Source organism: Pyrgilauda ruficollis, unplaced genomic scaffold, assembly GCF_017590135.1.
Source record: "Pyrgilauda ruficollis isolate IOZ18807 unplaced genomic scaffold, ASM1759013v1 scaffold17, whole genome shotgun sequence".
In the NCBI taxonomy this organism is placed as follows: domain Eukaryota; kingdom Metazoa; phylum Chordata; class Aves; order Passeriformes; family Passeridae; genus Pyrgilauda; species Pyrgilauda ruficollis.
The window spans coordinates 8151206-8165693 of record NW_024515875.1 but is presented as its reverse complement, the minus strand read 5'-3'; the positions used below and the strand labels follow the sequence as shown (position 1 = coordinate 8165693).

At 43.9% G+C, this 14488-nt stretch overlaps 1 protein-coding gene across 1 annotated transcript in view; it reads left to right on the top strand.

Annotated features, from left to right (window-relative positions):
• ARHGAP31 (Rho GTPase activating protein 31) overlaps window positions 1–14488 on the top strand; it is a 58972-nt gene that overhangs the window by 26733 nt on the left and 17751 nt on the right. The window contains exons 2-4 of the mRNA XM_041463747.1: window positions 8793–8895; window positions 9382–9526; window positions 14173–14255. Coding sequence (XP_041319681.1) covers window positions 8793–8895; window positions 9382–9526; window positions 14173–14255 — 331 coding nt within the window. The remainder of the gene's footprint in view (window positions 1–8792; window positions 8896–9381; window positions 9527–14172; window positions 14256–14488) is intronic.

Sequence of the window (14488 nt, the reverse complement as noted above, 5' to 3'; positions counted from 1 at the left end):
TGATTATTGCTAGTGCCTTTGCATGTTTGTTTTCAATCCGATCGACATATAAAGCCTTATTTGCTTTTTAGCAAAAGTCTGTTTTCACTTGCCTTTCACTTCTCATTTGCAGCCGTTATGGGTTTGCATTTAGGCTCCTCATCTGTCTGCCTGTGATATGTAATGATCCTCAGCGATTTTTCCTGCTCTTTGCCCTAAGTTGTTGACTGTCTGTAAAACAGCCCAGTTTTACAGTTATTTGGAATAACCTCTGGAAATTGCTGTACCGCTCTTGACTAGGAGAGCCCTAGAGGCAGGATCAGGGAGAGGCCTGAGTGAAAGAACATTGCTGCATAACCTGCAGTGTCAATCTGCATCAGTCCATCAGTGTGACAGAGGACAAAAGAAAAAGAAGGGAGAAGATATAAGTAAGTTCTGTGAGATTCAACTATGCCATTTTTCTTCCACATGAGAGCTTGGTCAAGGACCAGTTTCTCTGTTACTTTGTACCTTGCTACTGAATGATAACCTGGGCTTTCAGTGGGGTGATGGGCCCCCGTTCTCCCTTTTACACACCTGAGCTCCCTGCCACCCTGAGTTAGCTGGATGTGTGCCTTAAAGCTTGGGAGTGGCTGTCATGTATGCTTGTGAATGTGTGGCAAGCATGGAAGGAGAACCATGAGTGCTGATGGACCTCCATCCTCTCCTTGCACGTTTGAAGGAAAATTGCACATTCCAGAAATTTCTTGGAAAAGAGCAGCAGAAAGAACTGCAGAGCAGCCCACTTTGCTGTAGCACGGGTGTTCATGAGAAAACAGCCCAGTTCCTTGCTTCATCCTGTCTCTTCTGCAGCCTTCCAATAGTATTTATTTGGGAATTGGTTGCTTTGTCACCACCATGCCATCACCACAAAAGTGAAGGAAGGATCTGTCGAACAGTGAGACATCATTACAGAGCAACACAGAAACTGCAGGCAGATTCCATGTCCTCTAGAGATTGCTGCAGATTTCAGTGTATGAAGATGGTGTTTGTGAAGGGCACAGTACAAAGGACTCCAAAACTGTTTAACTAGTTGCTGGTGTTTTTCAGATGCACATCAAGACCTAAGCACTCAGAATTTCCTTCTAACAGATCCAAAAGTCTGTCTTATAAAGAGAAACCTGGAATCCCTATTCCCTGGTACACTAGAGTCCAAGTTGAAAAGGACTAAGGGACAAACTAACACTGACACTCAGGTAGGGAGCATTGATCCCTTTGAATTGCTGCTCTCCTGGTTCTGGGATCCTAAGAATCCCGTGTAGGAATCTCAAAGTGGCAAGGGAGATTTTGGTTTCTACACCCTTACAGCAGTCAAGAAGTGTGTGTTAAAGCTTACAAGTTGCCTCCAGGGTAATTTTGGGACTGTAAGAAAATGAGCAGGTCTGCATCAGGTGGCAGGCCCAGGTGTAAGATGGAGACTGTACTTGTTTTTTAACTTTCTTTTGAAGCTCTTGTAAATGAAAACATGTAGATAAAGATCTGTTGAAAGGAGGAAGAAACTTACAGAGTCCATGCAATTTTGTTGATTTGTTGCCAGCAGTTAAGTGGGTTAGCATGGTTTACTTGGATTTCTGTGCTTAAGAGGAGAGCAGAAGAAGAAAGGAAAGCGTGATACAGAAAACATGCCATGAGCTTGTTTATCGATCTGGATGAAAGACAGCAGGCTTTCAAGAGATTTCAGATGAAGCCTACATTACTGGCTTTCCATCCAATCACCCAACACTTACCTGGGCTCTTCCCTGGCAGGCTGCTTCTCCCACCTCCCTTGAGCTGCAGCATCAGCATCACCCCACTTCAGCACTCCATCAGCTGGTGCAGCCTTTGGATTTGTTAGTGGTTTTAGTACATGTCACCAGAATCAAGGTCAGTGGCAGAATTCCTGTCTTACAGCTTGCTATCATCACATTATCTAGGCATTTACCAAGACAGAGGTCAATTCACTACATGCAGCTTCAAAACTATTCTGATGTTTTCTATACTTACACCCGAGTCCATTTCCAGACACAGCATAAATTGTCCAGTTACTCCCATCTCCAGAATTATTTATGCCGATTGCTTGTGATGTGGTAAACAAAATGCTGTACGATATCCACCCTAATGTCCTGTGGATCAGGGTTGTTAGGATTTGAATGGTTAGCTGAGGACGTGCACAGCTCATTGACCTGCCATGCAGAACCTGAGCCACTGTTTTCTGAGGTGGTTGTACCACAGAGTCATAAAAGTTAGGAGTGGAGATATCCTGTTCTGTTATCTGGTCTTTTTTTTTTTTGCAGGAAATTCTCAGCAGGATGTTTTCCTAACAAAACTATTCTAGTATTTAGTACAACCTCTTTCAAAAATGCCTGCATGACAGAATTTGCCAGCTATGTCAAGGTAAAGTCACATTTCAGAGGGACACAGTGACCGCCGGGGCTGAGAGTCAGCATTCAGTGTCTGCTTTGGCAGTGCTTTCTCTTGGGCTTTCTTTGATGTGTGCTGTCTATGAGCTGGCTGGGTCTGCCAAGGGCTTTTTCATTCCTGCTTCAAACATCACAGTTGTCAGATGTGCTCTGGAAAATCAGGTGTTCCTACATGTCTTATTTAGATATGTTAGATGTAAGCTGGGTATAATATCAATGGGGGGGAAAAAAAAAATCCTTGATGGTGGATTCACTCAAACTCACAGCTGAGCCTGCAGGTTGTGTTGAAATACGTGTGCTTGAAATCAGAAGGCCACATCCCAAACAGCACTCAGTGTTTCCACTTCCCACGCAGACCATGGAGGGTGATGGCTCCCAGCATCTGACAGATTTGAGATCTGTTTTTCCTACATTTTTGCCCAGAAAATCACAACTGTGCACAGGACAGTGCTTTCATCACAGGGAATGGCACTGTTGTGATAACCTTTGTGACATTGCAGGGGCATTTCCCACAGAAGCAGAGGGGAAAAAACACATGAAGTGTGTGACTTACACAGTGAATAAATTGTGCTGCCCATGTGGACAGGATCATCTTGGTGCCAGCCATTCATCCTTTCAAACTGTGTTTATGGCAGCTAAGGGAGAAGAGCCAAGGTGAATTGTAACAAGTTTGTTTTTAAGCCTGTTTGGTGCTGGTGCTGTTTACCTGTCTCATGATGTTCAAACACAAGTGGGTGTGTGTGTGTGTGTATGGAGGGGTTGTGGCAGCTTAGCCACAGCTAACAGCCAAATTCAACACTAGAATTTGAGAGTGAAACAGGTTTTGGCCTTTTTTTAAATTTTATTTTAAATTTTTTTGATTCTGTAAAATGAATTTATTGCTGGTGTAAGTATGCACAGACATCCTGGAAACTGAAGCTCTTTGTGCTTGTAGCATTTATGTCCTGACAGGGCAAACCATCCCCTTTCCCAGCTCTGCCAATTTCATCTCTGAGCAGGAGAGACCCTCTGCATGGATTTTGGATGCTGTGGTCCCTTCCATCCCTGGCTGCTGCTGCTGTCAAGGAGACAGTGGAAGGCAAAGGAAATGCTACATGGTGGGAAGGCTGGATTTATCCTTAGCTGCCACTGGTTAGGGCTGTGCACTGGGAGAAAATCTGGTGCTGTGACTGATGTGCTGTACCAGGGCGTGGATGAGCTGCAGGGAGGAGAGCACAATTTGATCTGCTCTCAAGTGTTTCTCAACCAACCTTATGCCTAGTGAAAATTGGGACATGTCAGCAGAAAAGAAAAAAAGAAAATAGTGAATCAGCTTTAAAACTCGTGATTTACAGTAGAAAGTCAGGAAATGCAGAAAAATATCATATCAGAGATACTGATGATCAAGTATGTTGCCATTTGTACAGTGTTGTTCCTTTCCTGTGATTAGGAACTGAATATATTAGTTTGTTCAGTTTTGTTATTTTTTGTACAAAATAACAACTCTCACTTAGTACAGACTGAAATACTTTTTAAAAGGAAATATTTCCTATTTTAGTAATTTAAATTGAAACAGGAGACTTTTGACCTTTATTGTCATGGTATTGACATAGCATGATAGGAAGCATGCACTACTAATGAGGGTAAATGAAGACAACTTTAAAAAATACTTATGTAAACCAAAATGATGAAATAAAAATGTCTACAACTTTTTTTTTTTTTTTTAATGGTGCAGGATTCATAGTGGGGAGAAATGGAAAAAAATCCAAACTATTTCCTGCAAGTCAAAAATCAAAAAGTTGTTGTTCCAGGTGAAATGAAAGGTCTGCATTTATCCTCCCAATAGCTGAACTAAAATTAAAGTAAAATTAGAGAGGACATAAAGCCTCCGCCATGTGGCAGAAACCGGGTACCAAGGAGGCCCTGAGCATGTCTGCCACCAGTGCTTATCCTTACAAGGAGTAGTCTGAGAAAATAACAGAAGGATAAAGTAGAAAATTCAGTGTGCTGCTGTTCAGTCCAGTTCAGTGCAGTGTGCCCTGAGCACATGGCCCAGTCCAGGTTAGCTGACTTACTGTCTAACTGGGCACTACTCACACTGACTGGGTAGGGTGTCTGACTCAGCAACCTCCTCCCTGGGGTCCCTCTGAGCCCATGGAAACGCAGAGTTTCTTCTGGAAGGTGGCACTGAAAGTCACAGGATATTGCCTGCATTTCCTGCTGGGCCAGCATCTTCCTTGCTCTTTGCTGGCTTTGGTGGGAGGCCAGGAGGCCATCCTCCCACTGGTCACTGGAGGGGATCATCTCTCTTTTCTTAGTGACCTTTCCAGCTTGGGCTGCTTGGGGATCCAAAATGCTCAGTCCAGTGCCAGGTGAAGCCTCTGTCAGGCTGGCAAAGAATGGGCACCTTCCTTGCTGGTGGGGACATTTGGTGGGTGGCAGCACCATGGCTGGGAAGAGACAGGAGAAGGGAGAGCCAGCAGTGCTGGGAGGTAGGAATTTCCACTGGAAGCTGGGATGATCAGAAGGAGGAGAAGTGGTGTCTGATCCAGTGAGAGTAGCAGACAAGTAGCATGGGCTGTTGTCTTGGAAAAGACCCTGGTGAAGGTGCACGTCTGTGTACACTGGACTTGGAGGTGATACCCAGTGAGAGTGGAACGAGTTACTGCGGCTGCCTTTCTGGTTTATTTTTGTCTAGGGGAAGAGAAGTATTGTCTTTTGTGTGCAGAATGTTTATAACTCAATTTCCCTTCTGACTGATGCCTTGCTCCACGCTCTCTCGTCCTCCTCCATCTGGTTTCTATTGTAGTTTTAAATGAGGACAGTTTGGCTGTCTGGCAGAACAAGCAGGGTCTGTGTGACACCAGCTGCCCCTTCCAGCTTCTAAGACTCCTAAGCTTCCAGCACAGTGTTAATTATAGGAGTGTCAAGATTGGACTCCCTGGCCCCCCATCTCCTTTCTGTGCCTGCACGTACAGCCCCTGCTGCAAAACCCCATCCACGTCTGATCTTCCTTTGGGAGACACCCAGCCCTGTGATTTACATGCCCTGTGACTCTCATAGAGACCTGTTGTAAAGCACATGCCAGAGCCTGTACCTTCCTGCATTCAGGGTTGATCCCAGCCTCAGTTCATCAGGAGCCACATCTGAAATAATCCTACCAGCTCAGAAACTCCTGGAAGTAGAAGAGAACTGCTCACTGCTGCTCTAACCTCACCACCCCCAAAAGCCCAAAAGGCTAAGCTTGTAGGAGATCAGAACTGCTCAGGAATGCCAGAGCTACAGGTCCTACTCAAAGAAAACATTTATTGTGCTCCAGTTGCATACAAGTGCTGCATTTAGGGGCTTGATTTGCAGGAAGTCGATGTAGTCCCTTCACCTCCAGGGATCTGAGATCAAGGTCTGTAATTTTCAGTTGCAAGTGAAAAGTGTACTCTATGGGATTTTTTTTGGCATCACAAAACTGCCACAAATTTTGGCATAACTGACTGTTTCTCTTCCTATGAGCCAAAGATCTGGTATGGCAGGAAATCTTGTACATGGTGAGTGAAGGGCACTGGCAGAGATATGTGAGAAGCCCAGGGCTGGAAAAGTAAAGAAAAATGCAGGGCTGAAGTAAGAGATGCTGGCAGAGCTCAGTGTATATTGCCTATTTGCAATCTATAGGTTGTCTCTGCTGTGTAGTTTTCACCCACTTTTAAAAATGGGTTGAATTTTATACATTTGCTCCAGATTGTTCCCCTCGGGCCCCTGTTTTTTGCTTACCAAAAAAATAGGTAGATCCTCAACAGATGGATCTAGCCTTCTCTTCTTCTTCTGTAAAGGGGTTGTCCTTACCTGCCTGAGGCCTCTTGACCTAATTTACTCCCAGGAAACTTAGAACTCAGCCAAAAAATGGTGTGATTTAATAGGTCTTACTTTCAAGAGGTCAAATTAGTCACAACAAACATCAGTATCTACGTTTTTAGTTGGTTTTCTTATTCTTAATACTGAGGTTTTAAAAAGTATCTAATAAAGCATGCTTTGTGCATGGACCCCATTTTTTGGCAGCCAGGCGCCATCATATGAGGCTTGTCTCCATGAAAGACTGTTAACCTTTAGACAAATCTTGTCATGTGGCTGTCATGATCAAATATGTTTTCTGTTCAGTTAATTCTTTTTTTGGGTTGCATAGAGTTCAATGGTTTCTCTTCTCTCACCCAGATTGGTCTGAGGTGGACGCGGATCTGCCTTTCATTTTTGCTGGTTACATGTCATTTGTTCCAAGACCTCTACCAAGAAGGAGATTTTAATATGCCATGTATGCATAGCTTCTACCATAAAGATGTTAAAGCCTGATTTTCCAGAAACGGAGATGAGGCCTGAAGTAATTTGTCTTTCCCTTTTTTTTAGCATTCTCATCATCATATGATCTGAGTTCCCTACTGCTGTTCCAGATAATCAAGACTTACTCAGAGATAGGAAGGTCCTCTTTTTTTGATGTGTCACTTGGACTTTTCTTGGAAGGATATTAAGGAAATTTCATACCTTTTTTTTTTTTCCCCCCTCTGTCTCTTTGCACACTATTTAGCCTGCATAGGAAGTAGGTGTTGCATGCACTGAAAGGAATGCTTCCCAGGTTTTTTCCTTTCTGGAAGGCTCTTCCTCTCCAAAGTTCTTGAGGAGAGAATACCATAACTCTGTGACTTATGGACAAAGGTTTCACTCTGTAGACTTCACCTGTTCTCTTTGCAATTCCATGGTTTCATGAACACTGTTGTAGGCTTAGGGCCTCTGCCATGAGCTCCGCCCAACAACTTGAGGGTCTTGAAAGTCGGTACAAGGGCTTTGAGTGTGACACAGCATGACCAATGTGCCCATGTTATGAGTGCCTGCTCAAAGAAAAACCATAAAGTCAATTTTTCCCTGCTGTTTTGGAGAAGCTCCTTTGGCTGAGAAGAATTAGTCTGTTTGGACCCTTCCAAGTAATCACTGGGACTTTGTGTACACCTGCATTTAGGTTAGCCAAAAGACAAGAGAAGGGACACACAAAAGGACTCCTTCTTTCCTTCCCTCAGCAAGTCAGGAGGCAGAAGGGCAGCACTGCCCTGACTGAGTGGCTCAGTAGCAGTGTGTTCCTGAGGTGGGTGCAAGCTTGGAGCCCTTCTCCCCAGAGCCTGTGCCCTGCAGTGCTTGGCAGGGACAGGTCCACCCATGAGCTGGCTCTGGCCTCAGTGGCTCCCATGAGAAATAATAAAATAATGAAAAATAATAATGTGCCAACTGTTTTTGTTCAGGCTGTCGTTGGAGGGCTGTCTTTGGATGCCATCTATTGAAGCACATGTTAATATGTCATTACAGTCCTGAACTCTGAGCAGAAGGACTCAGGGAAGGTCCAGCCAGAGGCATTGTCTCCAGGGTGTCACAAAGATGCAATAATTGCTATGCCTGGCTTCCCAGTCAAATCTATGGCTTAGTTGGTTTTCCTTCATACAGCTTTTGAAATGTGCAGTGCTGCAGAGTCAGCATTACAGCCGGGAACTTTTGACTTGTGCATTTACTGACTTTTGTGCCTATGGCTGTGTGAAGCATTGCATTAAATACACAGTAGTTTCTAGCACCTAATAAGGAAGGGCTTTCTTACTGTTATTGTTATAGCTTGGGTTGTTATAGTACTGGGGACAGGGAGCCTTGATCTGACCAAGAGAATGGGGGGTTCTTATACCTATATAATGGGGGAAAAATTAAACATATACTTTGGGTCCAAGTCTGGATGTAAATTTTGTGCCTCAGTCTCCTCTCAGCTTTAAGACTGGTTAAGTCTTTGTCTGGTTATGCTGATGGAGTTCTTTTGAAGCCAATGTCAGGTTTTGTCAGTGTGCAGATCTAGTCAATATTTGAACTTTATACCCCCTCAGTGGGATTTATGAGCACTAAACTGTGGGTATGTAGGCTTATATGGAAGTGTGAATGCTTCTCTGATTTTTATCCAAGCCAATGAGACCTTTTGGCACAATTCAGCAAGGCTGGAGCTCTATACTGAGGAGAGTGGAGGTTCCCAGGACCTCTTGCTTTACCACATGCTTTCAATTAGAATGAAAGAGCTTATTTTATTTTATTTTGGAAGAGAAAGGAAGAGAGGGAAACCCTACCTTTCTGTCTGCTATGTTACTGTGACTTCAGGGTCAGTCATTGTCACATGTTAATGAGCACTGCATGGCACAACCACAGCAAATCCTCTTGGCCACTTTGCAGGGGTTGTTTTTGATTTGCCCTGTATTTCTTTCATTGCTGTACCCTTCCCTGCATCCACAGAGAGCCTCTGCTGTTTTTTCATGGAACTGTCTCCTCTGTGGTGACTTGTGGGAGCTGTCAGTGTGTATTCACTGGACATCTTGCTTTGCTTTCCTCTCGTAGTCCCTTACGTGCTGAAGAGCTGTGCGGAGTTCATTGAGACTCATGGCATCGTGGATGGGATCTACCGGCTCTCAGGAGTGACGTCCAACATACAGAAGTTGAGGTAAAGGCAACGTTTGGGAGTGTCAGAGGGATTCAGGGACATTGCTCAGTACCTTTTTGGTGTTAGTCCCTCAGGTACAGGCTGTGGCCAACAGAGCTTCAGACTGATAAGACTGAAGATAAACTGTCTTTGAAGTTGCTAACAGGGAAAGACAACATTTTAGGGATTAGCCCAAAAAAACCTTTATCTCCCTCAGCATCTCTTAGTGGGAAAGGCAAGGAGGGTCTCAGTGAAAATACTGAATTGCTCTCTCTCGCTTTGGGACAAAGCAATGTCTTCATATAATTTGAGGCCCGTTCCCTGTGTTAGGGATAATGGAGACTAATTGAAACCTCAGGGCCTGAACTTGGGACACAATCTGACCTGCAGAAACATCTCTGCTTTCCCATTTGTTTTTTCTCTAGTTGCAAATAGGTACTTAGGGTGGAGTGCTGGCCTGCTACAACTCTTATTCACCCATATTGTTATGCTTCCATGTTGTTTCAGACAAGAGTTTGTTTCTGACCAATGCCCAGATTTGACAAGGGAAGTTTACCTCCAGGACATCCACTGTGTGGGGTCACTCTGCAAGCTGTACTTCAGGGAACTGCCCAACCCTCTCCTCACTTATGAGCTCTACAAGAAATTCACGGTAAGACCCTTGGCTCTTCTTGCTCCTCTCCAGAAGTGTGGATGTGCTGCAGATTCCTCCATGACAGCTGTTTGGGATTCACTCCAATGTCCTGGCTTCTGGACATATCTATCCATATAAACACTTCTCAGTGCTCTTCCCTTCTCATTTCATGTTGGCTCTCTTTCCCTGTCCTTGTTTCTTTTCACCATTTCATGTTTACTTCTCTCAGTTTGTCTGCTGTTTCCTCCCCTTCATCTTGCTCATTTTTTCACTGCATTGCTTCCCCGCTGCCTCTGTTTCTCCCCATTGTGCACCTCTTCCCAGCACGACTAATTCTCTTTCGTTTCCTCATTACTGTCCATCACTGAGAGTCTTCTAGGTCACCTGGGCTTGTGATCATAATCACAGGGGTGTGGTTTCCTTGTCCCTGTCCCTCCGACTGTCCCTGACACCTGCGCAAGCTCATTGTCCAGCCCATGTGTAAAGCATCAACTTTTCTGCATCTGTCACATTTTTCATACTGTTTGTAGGGCTGCAGATGAGGATACTGGTTATGCCAGATACGGCATATCAGGTCCATCATGATCACATTATAAATACAAATGGCAGAGGAAAGTGGCAACTGGCCAAGCAGAAATCTCTAACTTTGTTTAAAGAGATTACAATTCAAAGAGTAGTTACTTGATTCTGGAAAACAGCCATAGATTATACGTGGATACTGTTGGAGCTTAGGAGCAGACTGCGGGGGAGCAGAAATATAAGACCACAAAGCCTGAATTTTTAAGAGACTTGGCTAATTTTGATGACAGATAATATTTTATTAAAAGGTGGCACAGCAAGCTATGCTTGTTATTAAAGCTGCCTGTTTCTTAGCACTCTAAATCTACTTTCATTTTTTTATGACACCAGCAAATTTACATTCCATCATTGAGGCTGAAATCTTGCGTGCTGAAGGTATGCACTTTCAGCTAAAAGAATTTACCAGCTTCTTAAGATAACTGGTGTGGGGGATGGGAAAGATTGTTTTCTCAGTGTTAGAAACATCCGTCCTTTGTTAAGAATTTCTGTCATCCTGCTCTTTCCCATTTGCTGGGAGGAGGAGGCGACAGCCATTGCCAAAAATGTCAGATGTTGCAGAGAAGAAGTTCTGCAAAATCAGGTGTTGCCGTCTGAGTTGCCTCTATCCCAAATCAAGCACTTCCAAGTGACACTGATGTGGCACAGGAGGCACTGGGAGGGATCCATGGGGTCCTCACGAGGAGACGCTCTCCAAAGTCTCCCAGTTGCCTGTTTTGGGAAGAGGTGTCAGTGCAAGGGGTGCTTGCTGTGGGGCAAAGCCAGATGGGACCAGCCAAGCAGGAACTTGCTGTAAGAAGTCAGGTAGCTCTTAGGGACAGGACTCTGCTGGGGATTTTGGGGTGGGAGTGGCTCACTGTGCTGCCTGAGAGCTGTGCAGTAATGTTAGGTGTCTTGCTGTTCCAAACTTTAAGTAAGATTGGTCTTTGTTTCAAGGCGATGTATAGTCAAATCTTCAGGGAGCTGTGCAGTAATGTTAGGTGTCTTGCTGTTCCAAACCTTAAGATTGGTCTTTGTTTCAAGGCGATAAATAGTCAAATCTTCAGGAAAAATCCTGAGCAGATTTGAAAATCCTTTATCCTCAGGATATAAGGATTCTGAGGATATGGGGTAGGATTGCTGGAGACAGGATGAATAGGATCTTGAAAATACAGGGCATCATTCAACCATTCACTGTAACTGATGAGTCTCATTCTTGTTGGAGCTATTTGGCCGGTGTCTTCCTGGCTATCACTACTGATTTATGGAAGAAAAAATGCTCTAAAGGAAACATTAAGATTTAGATGGAAACTTCTTTTAGGAAAGAATGTTTGCTGAAAAGTGAACTTTTGGGATGATGACTTGCAGGTTTTCAGTAGATACATTTAGTAAATAGCTTTATTCAAAAACAAAAGGGAAAACATTTCTGTAACAGTCTGAGTGTTTCTTTTACAAGTACTTTCTAAAGGAAATGTTTCAATGTTACATCAACACATCTAACTTCCATAAAATGTCTTTCAGAAAAGGGTTAAACAGTTCCAAATTTTAATTATCATTTCTGTAACTAATGTTTGAGTGTGATGCTTTTGGTCAACCTTGAACAGTTGTTTTCTAAAATTTTATGCCAGCTTCCCAAAATGTTATCACTTTGGGTTGACCTAAAAGGTTTTTTTTTTTTTTTAAATCTCTGGCTTTTCAGTTTTTCCACTTAGCCACAAAATCCATTATTCATGTGAGCCTGCTCAGAAGGGATTTATAATTGGTAACCCAGCTGACAGGAAGCACAGTCAGATACTAGGAGGAAAGAAAGAAAAAAAGACCTATTCCCCAAGGAGCAGAAAACCCACTAGGAGGGTGTGTGTGCGTGGGGTGTCTGAACAGGGAACAGTGGCAGCTGTACCTCAGCAGACGAGTGCTGGTAGGAATAAAGAACATATGCTAATCCCAGCCTGACTGAGCCAGAGCTGGCTCTGAGCTGGGATAGCCTGCACTTTGAGTCACCACAGTGATTCAGAGATTTCTGTCTAAGGAAAGTCAAATTCTTAATGACTAGGGAAGGGTTGTCCTTTTGGTCATCACTATGTCAAGTTCACAAGTGTAACATCCCAGTCATGACCTCACTGGCTATAAATTTTTGCCAGATGATTGCCATCTTGTATCCCAGTGATGGATGGTTGTTTTTCAAGACAGATAAGTTGACTCTGCTTGGTTTGTTCTAGCCTGGGCATAGAGGGACCAGCTCTAGGAGGCCAAGCTTACCTTCTCTCTCTGGACTTTATTTCACTTGTTAACCAGGCCTCATGAATTGTGCACTCCCAGAATCACTAGTGCAGTTAAAAAAAAATAAATCTTAAATGGCATAAATTCATACCATGATGAACAGATGTGCAAGAAATGGAATTATTGGTTCTTCCTTGAATTCTGCATTCTGCTGCTGTAATCTGCAGTTTTGGAGGGCTCCTCAGGTGGCAAAAGCACAGCTCGTGTGGGTCAGACATGTGGCTCGGAGGACTGAACAGGTCATGACCTCAGAGAAGCTGGTATTCTCTTGCTGTCTAATCATTAGGTCTTTGAGACCTGGAAGGTCAAATACGGGAATGAAGATGTGCACCAGAGGAGAAAATACTGTGTACAATCTAGTTGAAATACTAATGCTTTAGGTGCATCAGTTAAAGTTTTTATTTCTCTCAGTCTCCATCTTTGGACAAGGCTATTCAACTGCAAACATTGTATTAAGATTAAAAGAGCTCTTATGCTTCAGATTTCTGGGCCTTTTTTTTTTTTTTTTTTTTTACGGCACCACAGACATGTGTAAAATCATTAGAAGGAGTTAACCTGCCTTTAATTTGGGCAAACCAAATACATGTGCATCTCATATATACCTAACTAGTGAGCTCACTTGTTTTGATCTGCCATCACTTCTCTGACCTGGAAACTGGCAGTGTTTGGTTAGCTGATGGTCGCAGATGAGAAGTGATCCGCAGGGAAAGGGGCAGTGACAAAACCAGCGGCGGTAACATCATCACAGGGGGTGCTGCAGTGCCTGCTGCAGGAAGATGCTTCTCTAGCAGTGGCTGGTAATTTCAGGTTCATGATGTTTAAGCGACGGGTGGCTTAGGAAGGGCTGCTTCCTTCCTTTCCTCCCCTGGCAGTGCTGACATCTGTCTGGAGGCGAAGCTTGTGCTGGCGGCGTGGGTCACAGCATCTTCCTTTGAACTCGCTCCAAATCCAGTGGCAGTCGGGTGGGTAGGAGGAGGTTCCCAGACAGTCATGCACTGTTTGAACTGGCTGGTGGCTTGTCCTCCCCCAGCACAAATATTGAAAGGGAATAGCTGAACAGATGAATGCCAATGCAGTGAACTCCTAGGAATGCTGACAAAAGCGTCTCATGGCTCTCTGAGCTCTTGGTCTGCAGAGATTTTGCTCAAGACTGAGATGTATAACTTTGATTCTGTCTAACCCTGAGTAAAAGAATTTATTAATTTGCTGGGCAGGGATTCTGCTAAGGCTTCTTCCATCATGAAACATGCAAACCCACAAAAATAATCCCCTCAGCTATGTTGTTATGACAGTCAAAATATTGTTTATTTTGAAGAATACAGAACATGTATATCCCAAGTGTTCTCATAACACAGCTTGAAAAACATGTTTTAACAGGTTATTTTTGGGGGGTGTCTGCTTTTTGCCTTTTCCAGTAGTTTCACTTCTCTCTTTCCCCTCTCTTTTTATTTCATCCATCATTACTCAAGTTAAAAAAAAGTGAAAAGAGCCAAAAAATACCCTATGAAAAGCAAAGCAAAACAAACCAACACAAGCCAAAAAACTCCCTGTAATTTGTAATTGAAGGTCTAAGTCCTTGATTGCCCCTCTGCCATAAATACTGACCACCACGTCTGAATGTGTGGGCATGGTGTGCTGAGACATGGAATAACAGTGCAGGAAATCTCTGCAGTGCTGGGGACACAAAGAAACTTCTTCTTCCAATAGCTCTGTAGGGTAACAAGAGAGCGTTCCCTCTGAGACAGGGTGTCTCGTGTGACCCTTCTTATCCCTCTTCCTTTTCCCCTGAGTCCATTGCCAGGGTGTACTGTTTCCTTGTGTCCCTGCAGGAAGCAGTGTCTCGCTTCCCCGAGGACGAGCAGCTGGCACGAATTCAAAATGTCATCCAGGAGCTACCACCATCACATTACAGGTAAGGCTGTGTCCACAGAGGTGCTGAGGATCAGCGTGGTGACCTCACCCTCATCAGGGAATATTGCCTGAAATAGCTGTAGGATTCATTTCCAGAAATCAATTTCCAAAAGCTGACTCACCATTTCCAAATCTGGCAACAATTTATCTGGCATTTAAATATCATTGAACAAACCTTTGTTAGAGACAGAAGAAGGTCTCCCTGCTGCAGTCTTACCATCCTCCTTCCCCAAG